Source organism: Apodemus sylvaticus, chromosome 6, assembly GCF_947179515.1.
Source record: "Apodemus sylvaticus chromosome 6, mApoSyl1.1, whole genome shotgun sequence".
Lineage (NCBI taxonomy): Eukaryota > Metazoa > Chordata > Mammalia > Rodentia > Muridae > Apodemus > Apodemus sylvaticus.
In genome coordinates, this window is record NC_067477.1 from 23,990,141 (window position 1) to 24,015,132 (window position 24,992).

General features: G+C 44.3%; 1 protein-coding gene across 1 annotated transcript in view; it reads left to right on the top strand.

Annotated features, from left to right (window-relative positions):
- Positions 1–3,142: 3,142 nt before the first annotated feature.
- Positions 3,143–24,992, top strand: part of Kcnk10 (potassium two pore domain channel subfamily K member 10) — a 136,187-nt gene continuing 114,337 nt past the window's right edge. Inside the window, exon 1 of the mRNA XM_052186707.1 lies at positions 3,143–3,226. Coding sequence (XP_052042667.1) covers positions 3,175–3,226 — 52 coding nt within the window. The 5' untranslated portion in view covers positions 3,143–3,174. The remainder of the gene's footprint in view (positions 3,227–24,992) is intronic.

A 24,992-nucleotide genomic window follows, 5' to 3' on the forward strand; every position in this document is an offset into this window, starting at 1 on the left:
AGTGGTTCCTGAAAGGTAAAAGAGAAGGAATCCAGTGATTCAGTGCAGAGATGTTCTACCATGCCAGAGCAAGACTTTAACCCAACCAGCAGCTATGGACCAATTCTGTTCTCTGGGCCAGTAGGGTCTGCCTTAAGTCTCCCAACCTCCTCGTAGCTACCCTCCTGCTATTGGGTCATTTATTACCTAGAGGTCAAAATCACTTTTAGGGAAGACCTGCAACTTACTTTGGACATAAGGGATGCTCTGTGTTTGTTGATTGGCTGAATGATAATACATCAGAAGACTGCAGTTTGTTCCAAGGAATGGGGCTTCGGGCAGTGATAGAATTCCTTAATACAGGATACCCCAGTTCCTTATGCAAAGGGAAAGAGGCTGGAGTTTGGGTAGCCCAATATTTGGACCATCATTACTCAAAAGCACACATCTGGTTAGATTCATGGTCCTGGACCCCAAGGCTTTTGGTATAGAAATGATGGGTCTTTGGATCAGATAAACTCGGGGTCTCGATCTCTCTCTGTGATCCTGGGAGTGTTTCTTTACTCCCCTGAGCAGAACTCTTCACCTTTGTAAACAGAGGCCAGGTAGTGTATCCTCAGAGAGATGGAGGAAGCTGAGGGAGAAAAAGAGGAGAGGAGGAGAAGTTGCCTTAAATAAGCTGTTTTGCCTCCTCACTTAAAGGGGTTTGGATGGGTGTGATTCTCTGTTGATTCTTTGCTGATTCCAGTGGAGACGCAGGGAGGAAAGGGCAGAGTGAGGCACGAATGTGCCTCTGAGAGTCTCCTTTCTGCGTTCTTGGGTAAAGAATTCCTATGCATACTGGTTTCTCTGGGGCTTACAACTGGGAAATGCAGAAGTTCTATTTGCTTTATATGTTCATGCCTCGTTTGTCCTCGAAGTCCGGGGAGGGGTGTGTGTGTGTGTGTGTGTGTGTGTGTGTAGAAACAGCCCGGAGGAGGCCGCCCTGATGCACTTGGGGAAGCCATCCAAAGGGCTGAGGAGGCAGAACAGCACCTCATTGTGGTGCCAGCTTTCCTTGAGCTTGCTCTGCAGAGAACTCAAAAAGCTTGTGTCTGGGCTGCTTGTGAAGTCAGTGACAAAGCACTTCCCACAACAGTTCTCTCCAGAAGTGTGTGTGTATATGTGGTGTGTGTGTGTGTGTGTGTGTCTGTGTGAAGTTGACCCAGGCCTCTCACGAACCTCAAAGGTGTCTTGAATGCCAAGCTGGTGTGGGACTTTAGGACTACAGCTGGCAGACTTGGGAATAGGATAGTTGTCATTTTCCCCCCTAAATTAAGGCAATAACAAGCAACCTGACCTCCTGGCACTAGTTCTTTGAAGGACAGATCCATGTCAGTCTTACCCTTTGCCAGGTGGCCAGCCCCTGGCTCAGTGCTGGCACACAGAAGGACTTTGGCACATATTTGCTGATGAATAAGAGATTTTAGTAATCTTACTTAGAGACAAGGGGACCGAGTTGAACTTCCTATCCAACATCACAGTGTGCTAATCAAACCTTCCTTTAGCAAACATTACACTTCCTTTTGCATACATTATTATTAGTGTTATTGTTGTTGAATTATTTTGAGCATCTGTTATGTGCAGGTCTCTGTTGCTAGGCACCCCAGGGAACTTTTAAGCAGAATTCATATGGATACTTGGGAGGCTCTTTCAAGAGCACCAGAGCACTGTTAGCCTTTTCTGGCCTTTTCTTATCATAAACCCACCTAGAGATTCCAGGATGGGGAGAGTGGGGGTGGGGCATCTTCCTAACTCTCTGGGAACACAGCTGAGGTCTTCCTGCACCCACCATTGACTGATTTTCAAGGGCTCCCGGGGCCACCTTTTTAGCTTCTCAAAGTAGAATCGCCAAGCCTTAGCAACTCCACTTTCCTCCTGGGCCTCAGAGTCTCTCCCCAGCCCATCTCCCCAGCCTCCAAGCAAGAGCCCCAGTCCGGCTACAGGTAGCTGGGGAAGAGACCGAGCTGTGCCTGGGGAACTAGGCGCGGTGAGATCGCAGCCAACGCCAAGCGGTCCCAGAACAAAAGGCTCATGGCTGGTATTAGCTTCCTTCACTCGGGAGCGCAGTGGAGACCTAGGTTCGGGACTCAGGCGAGAGGACCACGCTGGGGAGCAGAGAGTGGAGTACCAAAAATGAAGTGACAAAAGAGAAAGATCAGGCACCCCGGGTGGGAGCGGTGAAAGGAGGTCACCCCCCCAGGCCGAGGTCTGCGGTGGGGCCGCGGCAGGCAGGCCCTTTCCTCCGCCTCCTGCAGAGCCTTCCAGGCAGCCAAGCGTGTCTCCGGCTGCAACTCCAGCGAGCACGCTGCGGCCGCGCCAGTAAGTAGCAGCCGCGCCCTCAGCTCGCTGTCGCTACGCAGCCCGGGGGAGGACAGGTCCGCCGCCGCCCAGCGATGAGACCCGGTGTCCGGGATCCACGCGCGCCGGGCGTTCTCCCGCAGTGGCGCGGCACCTGCAGCGCGCCACTGGGAGGGTCGCCTTAGCCGCGAGCTCTCCGGGGCGCCGCGCCACCCTTCTGTCCAATGGCTTTCCGCGGGTGGAGAGTGGGGGGCGTCGCCCGGGGGCGCGGAGCCGCGGCTGGGGAGGGGCGAGTGCTCTGTGCTCAGCCGAGCGAGGCTGACGTGTCCGCTCGAGCGCGCGGCCGGTTGTGTGCGCGCCAGTGTGTGTGTGTGTGTGTGTATGTATGTGTGTATATGTGTGTATGTGTGTGTGTGTGTGGACGCGAGAGAGGGGGTACGAACACGCCTTTGGGGACCCGAGGGACGTTGCGGTGGGCTTCTCTCTGGCCTCCGCCCGGCGTCTGCTCAGCCTCGCATCTGCCTACCGCGCTTTTTTGCAGAAGCAGTCCAGCTCTTTCATCCTCTCGGAACCACCCTCAGCATCCGATCTTACTTTTTCTTTCACCCACAAGGGCAGCAGCTGGCCACCCCCTTAACCGGTGCAAACACCCAACCAAGCCAGTGCTCGGTGCTTCCCTCAGCTAGTATTTTCCCTGCTTGTCTTTCTCTGAGGCTCCCCACGAGCCACTTCAATGCTCCTCCATCCTCACAAATTGTTCCGTTGGTCTGTTTAACCGGCGAGTTGTAAATCTTGAAGACTTTATTATTATTATTTTGATTCTTTTCCTTTCATCCCCCTGCGGGCAACGGAGCAATGAAATTTCCAATCGAGACGCCAAGAAAGCAGGTGAACTGGGATCCTAAAGGTTGGTATTGCCTACTTTGGGCTACCCTGGCTCTCTTCCACCTGCCGGTGCCTCACTGGCAGGAGTGGATGGGGCTTGCTCCCGGCAGCATGTGTCCCGAAGCTGGGAAATGCGCCTGACAACTGCAGCGTGGGTGGGAGGAGGGCGGAGGCAGCGTGGGTTCGGAACCCAGATCGCGCCTGTCAAGATCACATAATCGTTGTCCCTCTAGGATGGTTTCACAATCTATTTAAAGATACACCAAGCTGCTGTTTGTTTTGAAATTGTACCAAGTGTTGGTATTTGCTTTTATGACTTTATAAGTGTTCATGTATGTGTGCCTGTGTGTGTGTCCTTTGTTTCTAGTGATCTTTGTCTCTCTGGCAGATGGGTGGGGTGCCTCTCACTGGACCTGGAGCTGCGCCTCATGGCCCGCGTGTCCTCAGAGGGACAGGTTTCTTGGCAGCATGTGAGGCTGAGACCTGCAGCAGCTGTCCCTGGGGTAGCACTTCTCTCGTAGGGCATGTAGCATAATGGAGCCCAAGGGACCTCCAGAGTCTTTGCTCTGTCTTATTACTAATCCTGCCAGCTAGTTTGGCTCAGGTTATAGAGGGTGTGGGGAGTGGCTTTTCCTCAACAAGGGTGAGTCTGGGAAGGGCTCACAGAGTGACCTACAGTACGCCTATGCACACAATGGTGTGGTATACTTTTAGGAATGAGGGCTCAGTTTCCCTTCCTGTAAAATGGATTAAGGCAGGTTGTGTGGGTGCACCACACTCCTGGCCTTGGCCACTGCCCCTGATGTTAATGTATAGATATATTATGGCTCTTATTAAATATTATTGGAGCAGGACAAGTTGAAACGGTGTCCAGTTACCTCTTAGCTCATATACAGGCTGAATTACGGTAGGCAGTGCTTGAGTGGGTCTTGGAGTTAAAATTGTGTGTGTGTGTGTGTTTAAATTTCTTCGTTTAAAGAACATAATTTTATTTAGTCTTTGACAGTTTTATACAATATATCTTGATCATATCTAATTCCTACTCAGCTCAGTTCCTCCCTTTCAATTTCTTTATGACTTCATTTCTCTTCCCCAGACTAGATCCAGGGAAGCAAGTTATCTGTGAAGTAAATGTCCTATGAATTGACTAGCTGAAGAGTGAATGAAGAGGTATTGCCCTTCAGTTTGCAAACACCTTCAGTACAGTCTCAGCCTTCTGTTAGGTTTCCAAATTTCTGGAAATAAGAAGCCTTATGGTTTGGCTTTTATTTTTAATCACTGCAGTATTTATTTGTCCAATGCATGCTTCACACCAGGCACAGTCTGAGACCTGGAACTATATAGTCAGAAGAGGACAGACAAAACATGTGTCTTCTTGGAGTTTACAGTGTAGGTTGTCGGATCAAAATTAGTCACTGCAGGGAGGTGTTAGGAATTCAAAGTGTAGCATGCTCTGTGGGCACCATGAAGCTTTAAGAAAGTCTGATAGAAAACCTTGAAGCTGGGTGTGGTGGCTCCTGCCAGTGTTGCCAGCACTTGGGAGCCTGAGGCAGGATTTCCATTAGTTTGAGCTTAATTCACATGGGGCTACCTAGTGAGTTCCAAGTCAACTTGGGCTTCTCCCCTGTCCGAAACAATACAAGCAGATTAGCAAAGGGCAGAAGAAAGGCTGGCAGGGGGAGATGACACCTCTGTTGTACTGGCACATGGAGTGGGAGATCCCTGGCTAGTGACAAGGGGCTCTGCCTTCCTTAGAGGGAACCGCAGGGCAGAAGTCCGCAGGGCAGAAAGAACATGTGCATTTGAGAAGCTGGAAACAGTGTTCCAAGCCCAGAGGAGAGAGACAGTAAGGAATTCCTGCTGTGAGGCGTGGCTGGGGAATCTCCGAAGCCCCGGAGCTGGTTGTGATAGAGTCATGTTTGGGATTGAGTAAGAGGGGTCTTTATTTTAAGCATTAAAGAGTTTCAAGCTGGAATCACATGATGTGATCTGAGCTAAGTTTCAGAGCCATTGGCACAGGATGATTGCAATTCTAGGGACCAGATGCAACAGGGCCCTCGCCAAGGCCGTAGTGTCGGGGAGGGGGAGATGACACACAGAGAAGCTTGGGACTTGAAACCATCAGAGTTTGTGAGAGAAACACCCAGATGGAACTTCCAAGGACCAGGATGCAGCTGGGGCAGGTCTGGTGTAGAGAAGTGGGGGCATTCTAGGGTGAGACGTCCCCAGCGGACAGCAGTTGAGAGGGGAGGGGTAGGTAGCTTTTGGAATTCTGCTAGGAACATCAAGGGACTGTGTTCCTGATGCTGGCTTTGGAAACTTAGTTCTGAAACACCTTCTTGTGGCTCCGTGACAGGTGGGTCTTATGAACTTTCTATGCTTCACAGCCTGATACAGAGAAGAGTGTACTAGCAGCATCTACAGTCACAATCACAATAAGCAGCACAATAAAAAGAACAGCATTTCATGAGCCAGCCCAGGTGCTGCAGGGCCATTTTTCCCATCGCTTATGTTCATAATTTTTATTTTTAAATTAAAAAAAAAAGATTAGCGTATGAGGAATGGGTCTCATAATGACGCCTTCATCCATAGGTGTCATTACACTCTGTCTTTGTATTATCCATCCCAACTCCCTGCCCTACTCCTCCTCCCTCCCTCTCGCTGGTCCCCTTCTGGTTTGCTTTCATTATTTTATTATTTTCATTATTTAAACCGTTCTTCACTTAGTTTTATGTGTATGGGTGTTTTGCCTGTGTACCACATGCAGGAAGTGTTCATGAAGGCATCAGATCACCCTTGGAAATGGAGTTACAGATGCTTACCTGGTTGCCTGCCGTGTGGGTGCCAGGAATTGAACTCGGGTCCTCCGGAAGAGGAGTCAGTCTTCAGACTTGGTTTTCATAGTTCTTATTTGACATTATGTTACTGTCCTACTTGGTCATTGCTGTTGCCAGGACACCACAAAACTGCTTTTCCTGATGTGATCTAGCTTACCCCTTTTGTTTTGCAAGGTGCAGGTGACTAGTGTCTGGCCATGGGTGTGTCTTAGAATTATGCGCCAGATAACAGTCAAATGCTTCTCATATATTAATTTCCTTAATGCCAATAAGCAATTTAAGAGGGAAGTATCGTCTTACTTTTAAAATGAGGGAACTGTGGAACAGAAAGGCCAAGAAACTTGCTCAGAGTTGCACAACTTGTAGGTAGCAGGACTGGACTAAAATCTGGACCCTTAATCATTCTTCTAGCACGTGTCTAATAGAATGTTGGCATAGCTGACTCTTGCCTGTGAGTTTTCCAGTGGTCAAGTGTCAAAACTTATTGGAAGGAGGTAAAAGAGAAGGAAGCAAGGAAAGAGGCAGAGGAGGGGGTTAGTCATGCCAAGTCACCACAATCATTTAGTGGTGTTCTCCTGCCTACTCCAGATTTGCTTGCTGCTCCAGCATGTTAAAGCTTTTAAACCCCAGAAACATCAATGCAGAACATTTTCACGGCCCGAAGTGAGTGGATCAATCTAGTGGAGAAAACTCAAGACTTGGGACTTGGAAAGAATTAGGTTCTGGAGCTGGTTGTATCATCTACTAGCTGTGTGACTTTAGGCTCTTCACGTAGCCTCTCTGGGCCTTGCTTTCTTCCCATTTAGAAAGCGGTCATGGATACGACCTCTGTGTATCCGCTGACTCTATGTGTACCTCCCTGTCTTCTCGCTTCATCCCGTCCTCATTCTGATCTTTGGGTCCTTGAGGCAGTGGATTGTCTTTCTCCTCTTCCCCCTCTCCTTCTTTTCTGTGAAGGAATCACGTGGCTTTTTGTCACAGAGCTTCTGCATTTATACTTTGAGCTGCTGGTGATGAATATTTGCACACCTTTCTACCATGCTACCTCCTTTGAAAGGGCTTTCTTGTCCTTTTTGAGGAATCAAGTTCCCTGTCTCTGTCAGGTTCTAGAAGGTGTCATCTGTTGATGGCTCTTCCTGGCAGTTGCTGTCTGGAACACCGTACTTACACATCCTGTTGGACACCAAACTCCTTTAGTAGCATGTGAGTTTCAGGAGCAAGCACTTCCTTGTCTTGTTCAAAATTGTACTCCAGTGCCAGAGGAAGTACCTGGCAAAACTTAATCACTTATAAACCCATTGTTTAATGATGAACTTGATGGGTGGACGGGCAGATGGATGAATGGACAGACGGATGGATAGACAGATGGAGGAATAGAGACAGGGAGGGAGCTAGGGAAGGATTAGCAAGGGAGGGGAGCTGGGTGGGGGGAGAGCGGATCTATTGATGTTTGGATGATGGATGAATAAACAGGAGGATGGAGGAACTAGAGGCTATCCAAGTCTCTGGTAGCGTGAAAGTCTAGACTCTTCAAAGTCACAAACTACAAAGTACAAATAAAGCCAGAAGAAGACGGCTGTCTTCCGCAGCATGGTGCCAGAAGACGCATCCATTTTCCCATTTCCTCTTCTCAGTCTCATTTCCTTCCTTCCCAGTTCTCAAGCCTGTAGCCTGCTGCTTTCCTCTCTCCCTTTCTCCAGGAATTGAAAGGCTGTGTGAGTGTGAGGTAGTGATGCCAGATGGGTGTGTCTAGCCAGACAAAGATCTGGTCAGTGTTCGGCTAATAATGGATCTGTGGCTATTTCCAGGCACTTTAATACACTTAAGAAATAAGCAAAGCCTCTGAATGGGAGCTGGGTTCTTTAAAAAGCTGCACTTTCAGTGGAGAGTTCCAGAAAATCCTTCACCTTTTGTGTAGTGCTTTTCAGTTTACAGAACACTTTTTACAAATGATGCCATTTATTCTTCAAGCAACTATTTTTGCAGATATTAAGAGTTTTACTCTAGCTGCCGGGAAAGCCAGGACGTAGAAAAAGAAGAAACAACTTCTTTGGGACCCTTAGACTTCAAATAGGTAGCGAACAGAGGCTGACCCAGGTTGTTGACTGCCTCTATCCAGGGTACCATCAGCCACACCTCCTTTCCCTCCACGGTTTATCAGTTCCAAGATCACACCCAAGATCATTTCTACTTGACAATACACTCACAAGTCTACCTGGGAAAGGGGAGGTGGCCAGTGGGTCTCCAGCTGTGGGCTTTTTCAGCAGCTTGCACCCTCATAGGCTACATACATGTTGCAGCATGGATCAGCATGTAGAAGGTGGAGCCCACCTTCCATCCTGCCTTAAGGGAGAGATCAGTCTTTGGTGAAGCAGAGCTGTGATGAGTTGGTGGGGCCCTGTGAGTGCTGTCCTCATTAGAGTGTTTCCAAACATGCATTTGCACAGTTTAGGTTCTCTGGGAAGGAAATCATCTATTTCTGATTTAATATCCAACTTTCAGAAGACCAGCATTCCAAATGCAATTAATAATGAGCCCAAATCACCATAATTAGCCAGAGAGTACAGCAGGATGATGTTCCAGAGATTTTCTTTCCAGGCTGAGGCTTGGTTTGAGCTTCCTTTACAGCACAGTTGGTTCTTCCTTTGAGGAATGAAGACAGGGCATGTGGACCCTTGCCGTTCATCCCATTTCTGTCACCACCACGCTTCATCTTCGTCTTAAGTCAGGCGTATTTGAGAAGCACAGCACTGTTTTGCCACCAACTGGGAAACTCTAATCCTTGCTGAGATATGCTGTGAAGGTTACTACAGGCACAATGAGCTAGCGAATTGCTTTTTATTTTTAGTCTATGGGAATCTCTCTCTCTCTCTCTCTCTCTGTGTGTGTGTGTGTCTCTCTGTCTATTTCTCTCTCTCATGCACATGCACATGAACACGCTCAGACAACACATGTATGCACACACTCACACAGAATAATAAATGATAAAAAAAAGCAGAAAGAAGCTTTTTGCCCACAGTTTAGTCCCTTGGTGAAAGTAGAAAGGTGAATAAAAATGCTGATCTCTCTCAGGTTTTGTTAAGAGGGGTACATAGTGGGTGATAACGCTGAGTCAGATCTCCTTAGGGTTCCCTCTGAAGGCTTTGTTATGGAGCCTAAAGGTGGTGTCAGGAGTGAGGTCAGTATGTTGATTAACACCCACTGGCTTATTTCTGCCTTTAAGAACCATCCTTTTCTGGGCTCTGGGTCCTTTGGGTCCTTCCCAGCAGCTTAGCATCTTCTACAAGACTTATCACTGACACCCAGAATGGGGGAAAGCAGAGACCTCATGTTCACAGAATGTTTCTGTGGTTTATGGATGAAATTTGAGATTTCTGTCTTGTTCCTCATAGTGTCTGGGACTGAGTGCCATAGAATGGCTATAAAGCCCGACTTTCTTATCCTTTACATGAGGTTGGAGAACGGGTGAGCACCACAGCCACTTGCTGAAGTAGGGGTGACCACGAAGGACTCTTTCTTTGCCATCCAAACCCTAGAGAGGTGGGGAGGAGTGGGCAGTAAAGACTGAGAGTAGAATTATCAGCCAGATAGGATTTCAGGGAGTTCTGGGTATAGCTTTGGCCTTACTGATTCCTTATAAGTAAACAGGGTTTGTTACTACCATAAACAAGCAGCCATCATGGAGAAGATCTTCTCCCTGTCTCTCTCCTTCCTTCCTTCCTTCCTTCCTTCCTTCCTTCCTTCCTTCCTTCCTTCCTTAGTCCTTAGCTAGTTCTCAAAGAGTTCTGATCTCAGTTGCTATTGCCTCTGTAAAAGATTCTCACTTCCCCACCTACCCAGGGGTCCAAGATAGGGAGTTATAGCTGTGAAACAGATAGTAGAAGAAACAGTAATGCAGTTTCCAGATGTGTTTCAGTCCACAGTGGACTTTGTAGACAGACCTGAAGTGCCAGTCCTTGTAATTATGAGACAGGAGCCAGAAACAAGTTTGCTGCATAGAAAATGAGTATCTTATAGAGGTTAGTAGACTAGAGGTCTCCTGAATTACAACCAAACAGTCTAGCAGGATAGACATAGGTATTGTAATTTAACTTGTGTATGTTGTGCATGTGTGGTTGTGTTTACATGTGTATGCATGTATGGAGGTTAAGGGGGTGACATCTGGTATCTTCCTTAATCACTTGCTACCTTATTTATTTATTTATTTATTTACAAACAGGGCCGCTCAATAAATGGAAGTCATTTGGCCCAGACTGGCCTGGCAGGAGCTTCAGGAATCTTCATAGTCTTAGTGCCAGGGTTACAGATGTGTGTTAATGGACACAGCTTTTATGTGGATGTTGGAGGGAGGGTCTGAATTCAGCACAGTGAGCATTCAACTCAGGGAACCCGGTAATTTTCCCATCTTAGTGCAACCTGAGCCTGGCAAACCAAACAGAGATGCTGGGTGTCAGTTGTGATATTTGACAATTGTCCACTCACCACCTTTGTCATGGGAGTTAAGAAATTAGGTGACTATTTAAAGAAATGACGAGAGGAGATTAGAGCTAAAAAGTCCCTACCTATTATTTTATTGTTGGTTTGTTGTTGTTGTTGTTTCAAATTGGAGTTGGTTTATTTTTCACCCATTTTAATCACAAACCAACCTGACCCATATCCTAAAGTCCACTGGTTGAGAATGTTGCTTTAGGCTAAAGGTGTTCATTTCTCACAGCAGAAGTTGAGACCATATAGAAAGATCAGTCCTGATCTGGTCTAGTATACTCAGTATGAGAATGTCGAGGTAAGATGTCTCCCTTTGAATCTTGGCAACAGACAGTGGGAACATCTAAGTTCCTGGGTTGTCTCTGCTGCTCCTATAGAAAAGGAGAGAATCGAGTTGTTGATCAGTGAAGTCCATCCCTTCTCTGATAGATTACTTTGGTCTTAATTTGAGTTGTATTGCTTAGTAGTAACTGGTTGGGGAAAATTTCCTCATTTTGGCTTGTCCTCTTTAGTTGTAAAATGGAAAAATTATAGCAAGCCACTGCATCCACAGTTTGTTATGCAGATGAGTTGAAACATCTAGAATTTTTTCTAAGCACCTCATAGATGATGGGTGTTCTTTGCTGGTGTGAGAAGCATCTGGGACACTGTCCAGGTTGCTAGGGAGGGTGATCCACAGAGGAAGTACCCCTATAAAGAGTCTCTTAGCACCCCAATATTCTCAGTCCAGATTTATAAAACCTAGGCTATTCTATTTTTTTTAAAAGACCAGAGAAAGAACATATACATTGTAATCACAATATTTGAGTTTGAATTATCTCTCTTCTGACTTTCTTGTCTGAATGTCTTCATCTATTTAGGTTGTTGTATTGATACTAGACCATTGTGTGGACTTGAAAAGGTCACTTACCCTTTTTGAGCCTTAATTTCTTTTCCTGGATAAAACACAGTTCACAGTAGCATGTTGTAGCTATTGAGATGATCAATTGAGATAAATGTAACTATGAGTTATAAACTGGAAAATTATAGCATTCCCTAAAGTGTCTTCTGTGAGATACAGATAGTTTCAACAAAGGCTCTGAAGGAAAAAAAAAAAAGAAATTCCAGGTCTGTCTGGGGCTGTATCCCAGAGGTAGAGTACTTGCCTGGCATGCCTGGGTTATAAAAGTCCTAGAGTTCAAACTCAAACAGTGAAAAATAACACAACACACAAAAATCTGTGGCCAAGTACTAAAAGCAAAAGCAGTAACAGTACCAGCAGCAACATCAGTGACAGGTTATTGTGAAATTATTTTGCCGAATGATACTTGTTCAGTTCATTCTGGAGAGTCCTCATAAAACCTTAGTACTTTACTGCATTGCCTGCCATCAAATAACCCCAATATTTAACAGGCCTTGTATGTGTGAGGCCCTGGGTTCCATTCCAACAACTATCAAAAAAGAAAGTATATTGAACTATTTATATGAGAACCCATAGTGAGTCTCAAAACAGACAGACAAAACCCAAAAGAAAACAAAAAACCCCAAAACAAAACAAAACAAGCTGCACTCAGTGTTCTTGAATAAAACCAGAAAGAGCAGTAAGATGGTTTCTGGTCTGTGCAATCCAAGTGTTGGGGGTTGGGGTGTCCATGCCAATGACGACACCATCTGAAATGTGTGATTGAAACATGAGTTGTTAGCTTACTAAGATGGCAGGGACAGTGTGCCTGGGGTGACAGGCACCCACAGGGACAAGCTGGTGGAGGAGGACAGTTAGAAATCCCTGTCATTTTTCCAGTAAGTATTCTTTTGACAAACAGTTGCCTATTCCCTGTAATCTTGAATAAATTGTTTCCTGGACGTAGGCTGCTTCAGAGTTCCCGCGTTTCCCAACACCACACATCTGGTTTATTCTTCGTGTGATTTTTATTTTGAGGGAAGCCTGGGGCTTCTGTGTCCTGAACAGTGTGCATATGGAATCTTCGGGTGTCACTGTGGACTCAAGCCAGATCAGAAACTGGAGATTGTTGAGTATGTCATTTTCTACACAAAGTGACAAAGACAGGGTCTAAGGAAGGGTGAAGGGGTTTCTGTGAGGCTGCCTGAAGCCCCAGTTTTATACTAGAGCCAGCTCTTATGTTGTCTGTGACCATGGTAACCAAGGGATGAAAGAGTCTCAGGATGCCAGTGTGCCACCATAACCCCCTGCTACCCCCTCCAGCCTATTATTTTTCCTCTGTTCTTTCAACCTGGAAATTTCCTTTGCCTCCACAGGGTGGATTCTTCCTTGATACTTTAAACATTAAAAGTTTGTTTATTTATTTATCATGATCATCTATCTATCTATCTATCTATCTATCTATCTATCTATCTATCTATCTATCTATCTTTGTCTGTCTGTAGACAGACAGACAGACAAAGATAGATGGGGCACAACATATGGAAGTAGGTTCTTTTCTCTGACTTGTGGATATTAGGGATCAAACTCAGATAGTCAGACTTGGTACTAAGCATCCTTACCACTGATTCATTTCACTGTCTCGTTGGTATTTGCGCGCGCGCGCGCGCGCGCGCGCGTGTGTGTGTGTGTGTGTACATGCATGTGTGAGAGCCTGTGTGCATGTGTGTGTGTGTGTGCATGTTCATGTGCGAGCCTGTGTGCATGTGTGTGTGTGTTTGTGTTTTTGTGCACACGTGAGTGCGCGCGTGTGAGAAAGAAAAAAAGAGAGAGAAAGAGAGTGAGCCTGTGTGCATGTGTGTGTGTGTGTGTGTGTGTGTACATGCATGTGTGAGAGCCTGTGTGCATGTGTGTGTGTGTGTGCATGTTCATGTGCGAGCCTGTGTGCATGTGTGTGTGTGTTTGTGTTTTTGTGCACACGTGAGTGCGCGCGTGTGAGAAAGAAAAAAAGAGAGAGAAAGAGAGTGAGCCTGTGTGCATGTGTGTGTGTGTCTGTGTTTGCACCTCTGTGCAGATGTGCTTGCTTGCCTATGTAGGGACATGTATAGCCTAGAGGTTAGAGGTTAGATGTTAGATTTGGAATATCTGTTCCCTCTCCGCCTCCCAATCCTTTTGTGGTTTGTCTGTTTTTTATTTTGAGACACAATCTCTCTCTGTATCTAGAGCTCAATGATTGGGCAGATTGGATGGCCTTGAACACCCCCCACCCCAGGATCTACCTGTTGTGACTCCATGTTCTGGGATCACAGACATGGGGCATCACACTGGCTTCATAAGTGGGCACTGGTGTGTCCATACTTGGCCAGAGAGCACGCTGCCCACTCGGCCACAGCCTCGGCCCCACACTGGCACCTAACTTTCTGCCAACTGTACACTTCCAGAGGCCCCACTTCCCTTTCTTCTTTTAATTTTATGTGTAAGGGTGTTGTTACCTGCATGAATGTCTGTGAATCATGCGAATACCAGGTGCCTGTGGAGGCCAGAACAGGACAGGTGCCCTGGAATTGCCGTTACAGATGGTCCTGAGTTACCATGTGGATCTCTTATGACCTACGCCAGGCCACATATGAATACTGCCCTCAGCATCTATGTTTCTACCATGAAAACTTTCATGGGTGGCACGCACTGCAGATGTAATTAGAACTGTGCCTGACCACCGTGGTTCTCTGTGCTTCCGACAATGGTATTGGACTGACTGGCGGCCTGGCTAGGTGCTGTGGGTTTTGGATGTGTTCCCAAGTCAAGGAGGATGGATAAGTTCAAACTCTGGTTTTTTGTCAAGAGATTTTGATATTGACTTGCAGGGCCGGGGCTGTGGTTTGGTGACATGAATGGTGGCTACATTGTGACCAATGTAGCAGGTTACAGATGGCTTGCTTCTTTATTTCTTTAGGATGACAGGATCTTCGGGAATAGTGTGACACAGAAAGATGATGCTAAAAGTTTATTTCAAAGATTATTTAAACCACTTTTAAACTGCACAATGGATTTAGCCAAATGTTCATGATGGATAGCTGCTGTGTGGCTATGATCGTGCTGGGTACCGGACTTGACTGGGACATTTGAGTCTTCTTATAGGACTATAGAAATTGAAAAAACATACAGTCTGGGAGAAAATGTTTTCATGACATCTTTGGTTTATGAGAACCAATTATGCAAAAAAGGGGTGTGTGTGGAGCAATGGGTGTTGCATATTCAATTTCTTACTTGAAAGAATCTTTTCTCTGGTTTTGTCACTCAGCCCTTGATTTTATGGTAATTTATGCACACGGAGTGAACAAATCAATAAACGGAAAGCTATGGCCTGTCCATAGTCTCCTAACTTCAAATGATTCTTGGAAGCATGCAGCTGTCGGTCCAACATAACAGGCCTAATAGAGATTGCCAGTGTCCCCTCCACGCCGGCTGCCGCTTTGTTCCTGGTGTGTCCAGAGGTATTGTGGCATTGCTGTATTTTTCCTTTGACTATAATGGGACCCCCTCCCTGCTTGTCCTGTCCCTGTGGCTTCAGCTCAGAAGTCTTCCCCCGAGCCTGAATTAATGAGAGACTATGACACATTGATTCCTTTCTCTGGCAGGGTGAGAACACAGCTTCCACAGGAGCATGAATGCTGGCTTATCAGGCAATAAGTTCTGCATTCAGCCCGTTATAAAGAGGGGCAGACCAGACAGCTGCAGGGGGCTGGACTTTAGGAGCTCCCTAAGTCCTCATCTCGCCGTCCACTCTTAACACGCACTGCTGTTTCCCATGGCTGTCAGGACGTCTTTGCCTCTTATGCACCAGTAGTTGCTATTCATCCATCTGGTAATTCTGAACACTCACTGAGTGAGCGTAAACAAAAATGGGGCTGGGTACTGAACGCAGACACATGGAAAAGTCCCAAGTCTGGGTACCCAGAGAAGTCACAGTAATTACAATGCACTGTGAGAAATTCATCACTAGAGATGTGGGTTTAAACTGGGTATCCAGAAGACACCTGCTTTCTGTCCAGCCTGAGGTAAAGAGTTTCCTCTACTGTGATGTTCTGCCTGAATGCATGAAGACAAACACGTGTGAATTGAACCCTCTGAGACAATAAGCAGAAAAAAATTATTTGGTGTTATGGGTTACATCTACCATGTTCCCTGTAGGCACATGTTTTGAGGGCCTTATCTTCAGCTGGTAGTACTATTTTGGAGGCTGTAGAGTTTAAGGATGTGGGCGTGGCTGGTGAGAGTATGTTAGGAGGGGGTGTGCTTTTGAAGGTTATAGCCTGGTTTCTGTTCAGGCCCTGTTCTGTTCCCTGGCTTGCTGTGGTGTGATGAACTTCTCACACAAGCTTTCTTCTCCACGTGTTTTCCTCCACGATGGGGTTAAATCACAGAAATCATGAGACCCCTTTCCCTCACATGAGTTCCTTCTGGCAGGTATTTTTGATCACAGTGATTCCAAAGTAACCACCTTACCTCTCATGCTGTTTCTAACAGGTGTTTCGCCCCAGATTTGAGAAAAAAGTGTTGAATTCTGCAGGTTTCTCTTGAAAATAATCCTACTTCTGGATATGGTTGGTATATAGCTGTAGCTTCCAACTCAGTGTGATCCAACACACACACACACACACACACACACACACACACACACACACACACACACACACTTTAGTGTTCTATTTTGACTTTCACCCCTTCAGCATTCTCTGAGTTCTTACTCCTCACAAAGAGAGTCTTACTATGTAGCCCAGGCTCACACTAAACTTGTCTCTTTCAGCCTCTGGAATCATCTTTGCTGCTCCCGTGGAAGGTAGAGAATACTGGGGAGCTAGGGCATCTAGAGTGACCCTCAAATCACAACTGATGGGATACAGTGCACCCCAATTCCCTCAGCACTGGGTGGGATAACTCAGGAGGATGTTTGGTACAGAGCCTCAGTTTCCTAACAGTGATAACTCACTTGATGCTGTGTCTTCTATTGGTTTCTTAGCAACCTTCCCATCTGTGGCTCTTTTCCCTAATTACCTAATGGTTGTTTTTCATATCCTAAAAAGCTACTGGTATTCAAAATCATATTGTAGGTTTAGCTTCTTGGGGAACTCAGAGGAAGACATGGTGGAGATGTATTATTCCTCGTGTTTCTATGTATGCATCAAGCACCAGCTTTGATGGTGGAATGAGGAGAGAGGATGGATACAGGACCTCAGGATGCCTAACTTGTCACTAAGGCAAACAGCTCTCGAGGAATGTAATCCCAAACGTCTTCCTTGAGTCCTGATTCTGGCAAATAAGCCACAAAAATGTGGTTAGCCAAGGCTTGATGGGACTTGTCTGAGCCTTATCAAACCAGTTTGTTTCCACAATTCTCCTTCTTATGAGAGGGAAAAAATGAAGTACAGTTGATTTTCATTATTGACAATAATTGTTATGTTCTACAGAGATGGTACAAATAGTGAATTAGCAAATGAAAACCCTTGCTACTGTGGGAAGCACAGGGCTAGGTTCATGCCAAACTCTGCTCACAGTGTTCTCATCAAGTGATTAGGATGGACCATCATCCTATTGAATTTGTACTATTGGTTCAGTTTGCATTGACCTTCTGGCTACAGCCTTATTGCTGTGCCTGGATGAAGCTCATCCAACACACTAGCTTTTCTCTAAAGTCCCTCACTGTCATCTCTAGCATAGAAACACTAGGTGACACTTCCATGTAATGCTTGGAGATTTTAGGCAGTAATATCATAAATAGATTATAGACATAGTTGCTAAGACTATGAAAGTTGAAGTGAGAAGGCAGAGAAGAGCTTGGCTGATCTCCAGCTGAGGGTACGCCTTGCAATTGGATCCCCCACCTCCATTGTTTACCTCATGCCTGCAAATGACCACAAAAGCAGCACAAATATTGACCGTGAGATGATCCAGATAAAAATTTCAGGTAGGAGAATAAATAGAAGTAGAATGTATGAATATTAATGAAAATCAAATGTCTTTCTCATGTTATCACACTGAGACTTGATTCTGGTTTAATATATTTATAAACATGGGAGCCAGGCTCTGTGATTGATAATGATACTGAGATATTAATGAGATTAATGAGATGGTCCTTGACATTGAGGGTCCATTCTGGTGGTTCAGAGATAGCTACTGACATAAGAAAATGTGTGTGTGTGTGTGTGTGTGTGTGTATTCTTACAGAGGAAATATAAAGGAGGGCATTAACAGTTCTAGTCAGAAAGGACTTGGAGTAAAGCCTCAGGTAGGTCTTGAGAAATAGGTTGCATTTCAAGCACTCTATAAATCTTGGAAAAACATGGTCAGAGCAACCTTCTTTACTATGATTGACTCTGCCAGGCTACCTGCCCTTGTACCCTCTAGTAACACTCATTCTTCAGTGAATCATGTGTTCCTTTTTAAGATCATCTTTCCTATTTGCACTGGGGATCCTTTATTCTTTGGGGCATCCTCTCTTCTCCAGAAACACAGACAGGTCTTTCCCACTCTACATGAACATCCTCATCACTGTATAAAAAGACTTCTGTATCACCTATGGGATCCTTGACCCTTCCTCTCCTCTAACTATCACTTCATTTCTGGAGAGAGTGGTGTAAGGTTGCCATGTTTACTTACTTCACTTTCTAAGTGGCCACTACTTCCCAGGGTCAGCTTTCACAATGAGTACTTTTTCCTCTGTATGGTCTTTTGACTATGATTAAGATACATGGAGCTGCCAGGTGGTGGCACAGAGAAACCCTGTCTCAAAGAACAAACAAACAAACAAACAAACAAACAAACAAACAAACAAATGATAGCTCATGTTGCCAAGACTCTGTTAGAAGTTCCTTATACAATACAGGCACTGGCTGTTCAGAGAGTTAGATTCTCATCAAATAAAGACATTCTAAGATTTGGTTCTGTTACTTTCTAATACCATCTAGAATTTTGCTCTTGTTGGCTTGTTTAATTTTCTAGTCTGCTTCCTTACATAATACCAGCATAGGTCCTAGATGGCAGTACAAAGGCCCAGGAGGTCCTGAAGCCATTGTACTTTAAAGATAGAAGAAAATGAGGACATGAAGGGGGGCTCCCTAACCCTCCCTCCTGAGACAGTTCCTTTCTTTCCTCCTTTCTTCCCCCATCCTTTCCCCTTTTCTTTTACTTCTCTTTTTCTTTTGCTTTTCCTTGGTCTTAGTCACTTTTCTATTCCTGTGAAGAGACACCATGACCAAGGCATTTAAAAGAAAGCATTTAATTGGGATCTTACTTTATAATTCCAGAGAGTTAATTTATTACCATCATGGTAGAGAGCATGGTGGAAGGCAGGTATGGTGCTAGAAATGTAGTTGAGAACTATCCTGATCTGTAAGGAGAGACAGTGAGAGAGACAGAGACAGAGAGAGCACACCAGGGTCTGGCGTGGACTTTTGAAACCTCAGAGCTCACCCCCAATGAAACACTTTCCCCAACTAGGCTACACCCACTTCAACAAAGCCACTCCTTCCTAATCCTTCTAATCCTTTCAAATATGACCACTCCCTAGTGAGTCAGCATTCAAATATTTGAGCCTATGGGGCCATTCTTATTCCAACCATCACACCTCCTCATTCCCTTTCTATTTCCCCAGTCATTTTCTCTCCCTTTCTCCTCTCCACTTTTCTCCTTCCCACTTCTTGCTTTTATTTTCTAGAAAATCCTTCATAGATTCTTGCACATAACCTCCACTCTACCCCCTCCCCATCAGTAGCAAAAGGGAATGTTTCATCCTTCTTATCTCAGTGAGAACAGTGAAGACTCACTCCTTGTTTCTCTACGTGGGGCCATCTTTATTGATATATTGCCATTTAGCCAACCCTTAAGTAAAACCGTGTGTGGCAGCAGAAAGGGAGAGAAGGGAGAGTAAAAGTGACGGGCAATAATCTGCCCCATCTTCCTGGATTCTAGGAAACAACTTTGACTTTTAGAAGGACAACTTAGTCTTTAAAAAAAAGTACTTCATTCTTGTTTGCAACAGAATGGGTTTTCTTTCACTAGTTTATCTACTCCCTGCTTTCCTAGTGGGAAGTTCTCTTTTTCTCTACATGTTTAAGTGCTTAGATTTGAGGTCCTTCTTGTTTGGGTCTGTACATTCTTCTTCGATCATCTCAGCAGCCCTTTAGTGCTGTTAATGCTACCATTCTCTAAGTGTGTGTGTGTGTGTGTGTGTGTGTGTGTGTGTGTATCTAGTTGCCACCTTGATGTTTCCACTTCACTGTGAAGACCAACACAGAACTGTGGACTCTGCATTCCAAACCAGTTCTTCCCCAGACTGCATTATCTCAGGGAATGATACCACCTTATAAAATCTGGTCAGGTCACATGAGTCCTTTTATTCCTGTCTCCCCTCCCTCCCTGACACATTCTGTTCACCACAAGTCTTGTCCAAGAGGCCTCTCAACCACACCTAGGATCTTTGCTTTTGTCTGTTTTTCCTTCCCTCCCTTGATCTGTGTGTTCTTTTCGTTGGATGTTGACAGGGCCTTCATGTTGGTCTTTTTATTTCTGTTCCTATTCCCTGGTGCTTCGTGGTATGCCATTTTAGTTAGGCTCTCTACTGCTGCTGGTCTACAAAGCCTTGTGTGGTGGCTTTTGTTAATCTGCCTGAGACTTTGTTCTGAACCACGTCTTTCCAGTTTCCTCTGGACTTCTTCCTTCTCTGACTTATTGAGAGGGTTTTCAAAACTTGCATTTCCTCATTTGATTCTTTTCTATCCAGCCTTTCTCACCTATGGAATCTTAGCTCAAATGTAATACCCCAGAGAGCTTTCTTTAACCTACCCACACTTTCTAGCCACCTTCTGTTACAATTCTCTGCATTGGGCCTATGAATCCCTGTAAAAAACTTCTATTTGGTAATTTAATGAACTGAAACTAATGAAATTACAACACTAAAACCACTAAAAATGATATCTAAACAACGCTGAGAGAACAGAGACTTTTAAGGAAATGATCACAGCTAGCAGCATTTCATGTACTTGCAAAGGCTGAAGATAATGGTGGTGATGGTGATGATGATGGTGGTGATGATGATGATGATGATGATAGATGATTATGGGTATCACAGTGACAACTGATGTATATGCTTATTGTGGATCAGGAACATTGCATACATTGTATAATTCTAACAAGGTTTGCATTGTTGGGGAGTATTGTCATGCTCACACTACACTGAGACTTTAGAGAGTTGGTTGTAGTGTTTGGTACATGGAACCTTCAAGGAATGTTTCCTGTCCCCCAAGACTCTGATAAATGGTAGTAGAGCTGAGACTCTCTCCAGGTCTGAGCAAACTCAAAGCGCACATGTGTAAACTTGGTCTATATTTGTCCATGTGATGACTAAAACAGCTCTTAGCTGATTAAGAAATAGAAAGATAATATGTGATAAGTGGTTGGCTATTTTCAAAATATGGCAAATAAAATTGGTTCCCAGGCCAGAATCCCTTGACTTTTGTCTTCTTCCTGATTAATGGAAGGTACAGTGGAGTTTTAGAAAAGTTTTGGGGGAAGGGAATAAATACGGGCACAATGGCACATATCTATAATCCTAGCCCTCAGGGGGCTGAGGCAGGAGGACTGAGAATTTGAGGCCAGCCTGTGCTACAACACGAGACTTGGTTTAAAAACAGTAAAGAGAAAGTTAAGATTTCAGATAGAATTATTTTTTCATTGTAACAACCTGAAGATGTTTTCTTACCATTGTGTGGTAATTCAGCAAAATCATCATCCTTCCAGGTATTCTGGCTCGCATTTTCTTTCTCCTCTCCTTCCATGATGTTCCTTGAGCCTTAGGTGTAGCAATTGTATTACATATCTATCAACTAGTGATGGCCACCCCAAGGTGGTTTGTTCTCTGCATTTTGACCACTATAGTGGTAACTTTCTGTTGCAAAAAGAAGCATCTCTGATGAAGAGTGATACCTATACTTCTCTATGGGGAGAAAGGTAAGTATTTAGAATGTACTTAGGCATTTTACTTGTTTAGGAAAAACCTACTGGTAGTAGTAGGTTCTCCTCTAAGATTCATGACCTCAATACAAATTGACTAGATTGTAGTACCAGATATGTTTCCTTCCTCTTGAGTGGGCCCTGAGTTCAATTTGACAGCTATTATGTACCTCCAAGAAATAAATACCACTAGTGCACCTTTAGGGATAGCTTGTCATGTTGGCCGTTGCTATGGTCTGTAGGTGTTACAGATTGATGCCTGCTTTCCTGCATTAGCAGCTTGCATATTACCTTCTTTTTTAAAATTTATTAGATATTTGCTTTCTTTACATTTCAAATGTTATCCCCTTTCCTCATTACCCCTCCAAATCCCCCTATCCCACCCCCATCTCCCTGCTTACCAATTCCCCTCCCACTTCCCTGTCCTGGTATTCCCTTACACTGGGGCATTGAGTCTTCACAGGGCCAATGGCCTCTCCTCTCATTGATGTCTGAAATGGCCATCCTCTGCTACATATGCAGCTGGAGCCATGGGTCCCTCCATGTGTATTTGTTGGTTGGTGGTTTAGTCCCTGGGAGCTCTGGGGGTACTGGTTGGTACATATTATTGTTCCTTCTATGGGACTGCAAACCTCTTCAGCTCCTTGGGTTCTTTCTTTAGCTCCTCCTTTGGGGACCCTATGCTCAGTCCATTGGTTGGCTGTGAGCCATAGGTATTTTGATCCCCCTTCTAAGAAGGACCAAAGTATCCACACTTTGGTCTTCCTTCTTCTTGAGCTTCTTTTAGTCTGTGAATTGAATCTTGGGTATTCCAAGATTCTGGGCTAATATCCACTTATCAGTGAGTGCATACTATGTGTGTTCTTTTGTGATTGGGTTACCTCACTCAGGATGATATTTTCTAGTTCCATCCATTTGCCTAAGAATTTCATGAATTCATTGGTTTTAATAACTGAGTAGTATTCCATTGTGTAAATACACCACATTTTCTGTATCCATTACTCTGTTGAGGGACATCTGGGTTCTTTCCAGTTTCTGGCTATTAAAAATAAGGCTACTATGAACATAGTGGACCGTGTGTCTTTATTACATGTTGGAGCATGTTCTGGGTATATGTTCAGGTGATATAGCTGGGTCCTCAGGTAGTACTATGTCTAATATTCTGAGGAAACACCAAACTGATTTTCCGGAGTGTTTTTACCAGCTTGCAATCCCACCAGCATTGGAGGAGTGTTCCTCTTTCTCCAGCTGCACATTACCTTCTGGTACTGTGAAATCTGGTCCTAAGAGAGGACACTTTCTAGTCAAGTTTGTGAGCCCTATGTCCAAATAATGTGGTGTCTTCAGCAATAGAGCCCTACTTTCAACTACTGAGAAACAACTGATGGCAATAGCAGTAACCTATATTGTTTTGAGGGGAGGTCTTAGATTTCCTTGACCAACTCTAAAGGAGGTTTCTTGTCTTATAACTGGTATTGGAATTTTTGTTAGATAATCTTTGGTGCTTGGGGAGAGTAGTAGCATTCTAAATTGTGTAACTTTATTTGGAGTGTATGTATGTATTATGTATGCATGTATGTATGTATGTATGCATGCATGTGTGTGTATGAATGTATGTATGTATATATGTCTGAATGTCTGCATGTATGTGTATGTGTATGTATATGTATGTATGCATCTATATGTACATATATGTATGAGTGTATGTATATGTATATATGCATGAATGGGTGTATATGTGTATCTATGTATATATGTATGTATATGTATTATGAGTGTTTGTATGATATATAATTTTAGGTAAATATAGAATAATGACACCCTATGATTTTTCAAGCTTCCTTAGTGTTATTTTTCTTCTCCTTCTCTATTGTTTTCTATCTCCCAGTCTTTCCTATGCCAGCTTCACTTTGTATTTAATTAATATTTTTGAGATTTTTGGGTCTCACAATGTAGGCCAAGATGGCCTCAAACTCTTGATTCTTCTGCCTCAGTCTCCTAAGACCTGGGATTACAGATGTATACTATCATATACATCATTTCACTTTCAAAGATTTAAAAATTAAGTTTCCTTTAAGCAGTAATTTGTACCATACTTAGTGCTTTTATTTAAATTTATCCAACCATTTAAAAAAGAAATAAATATAGACTAAGCTCAGGCAAATATAGAATGCCTATGTAATCATGGGCACTCTGTTGTTCTATTTTTCCTAGTGTGTACGAAAGTAAACCTGTATCACCTACTATTTTTTCACATACAACCAACGACTTGTGTGCTACACTTTTGGGAACACCCAAGGTTTTTTTTTTTTTTGTTTGCCAAATTTCAGCTCTGTGATGGGGATAAGTTCAGTTGTGAACTTGATTAGGACAGTAGACTAGACAGTTAGTAAAACACGGTGGGCTTGTCTATGGAGCCATTTTCAGAGATTATTAAGTCATCAAGGTTCTGTCTTAATCAATAGTTTAATCATTTGATGATTTTAAAATCTGAACAGACATTGGGTGGTATTTAGAACTATGGAAGTTGGGGCCTCATTGGAAGATGTGGGCCTGTTTGTATATGTCTTTGAAAGGTACAGCATCATGGTCCTGTCTTCCTGTTACTCTTTCTGCTTCACCACACCCTTCCACCATCTTCTGCCTCACAATAGGTCCAGGAACACTGAAACCAGATGGCTGTAGATCAGAGCATCTGACACCACAAGCTGGAATCAATCTTTCCCTCTTTAGTTGCCTTTCTCAGATATTTTGTACAGCAACAAAAACAGTGATTAACACTGGCTCTGGTTGTGACAGGAAAGGAGCCAAACACATGATATCCAGGCTACATTTATTAGATGCTTAGCATGTTCAACCTCATGTGCTGTAAAAAACATGACAATATGGATTGTATTAAGACTTTAATCTTAATGGATTTGGAACAAAGAGACAGGAGAATGGCGCACCAATAAGGAGGTAGAATGTGGGTTGGTTTGATGCTCTCAGTTCCAGTTGTGTGGATAGTGGGTCTTCTGTATGCCATTTGACATCAGCTTTGCCATTAGAGTAGCTGTGTGAGCAGTTTGTTTGCACTCCGGGCTAAGTAACCTCTTTTCAAATTCAGTTTGCTCCAGGATTTGCCAGGGACTGTATGATACCTTGGGGATTCTGAAGATTAGTATGGTTTATGGAGCAATAAAATGGAAACTAAAGGATGAAGTGGAAGGCAGAATAGACCAGGACCACAGATGAGATGCAATGAGTGTATGCTTAAAGCTTAAGGGAAACAGAGTTCTCTGCTAGCTCTGGAGCCCAAGAAAGGCTGTCAAGTAGCTGTAGCCCTTCAGATGTACTTTAAAGGAAGAGATGGTGTAAAAGGCAGTGATAGAGAAGTGGTCCAGCAGGATGAAGGGAATCAGTGAGGAACTGAAGAGGGAAATGGGTGTTTATTTGTGAAAGAGCAACTCTCCAGTTTTGTGAGATGAGGATAGGAGGGACAGTTGGGTTTTTGTGGCCCTTGAGGTTCTAGTTAAAGATTTATTTCCTCGAGCAAGTTGGAGGTTCGGATGGCTGTCACATGTCATGAGTTGACTTTC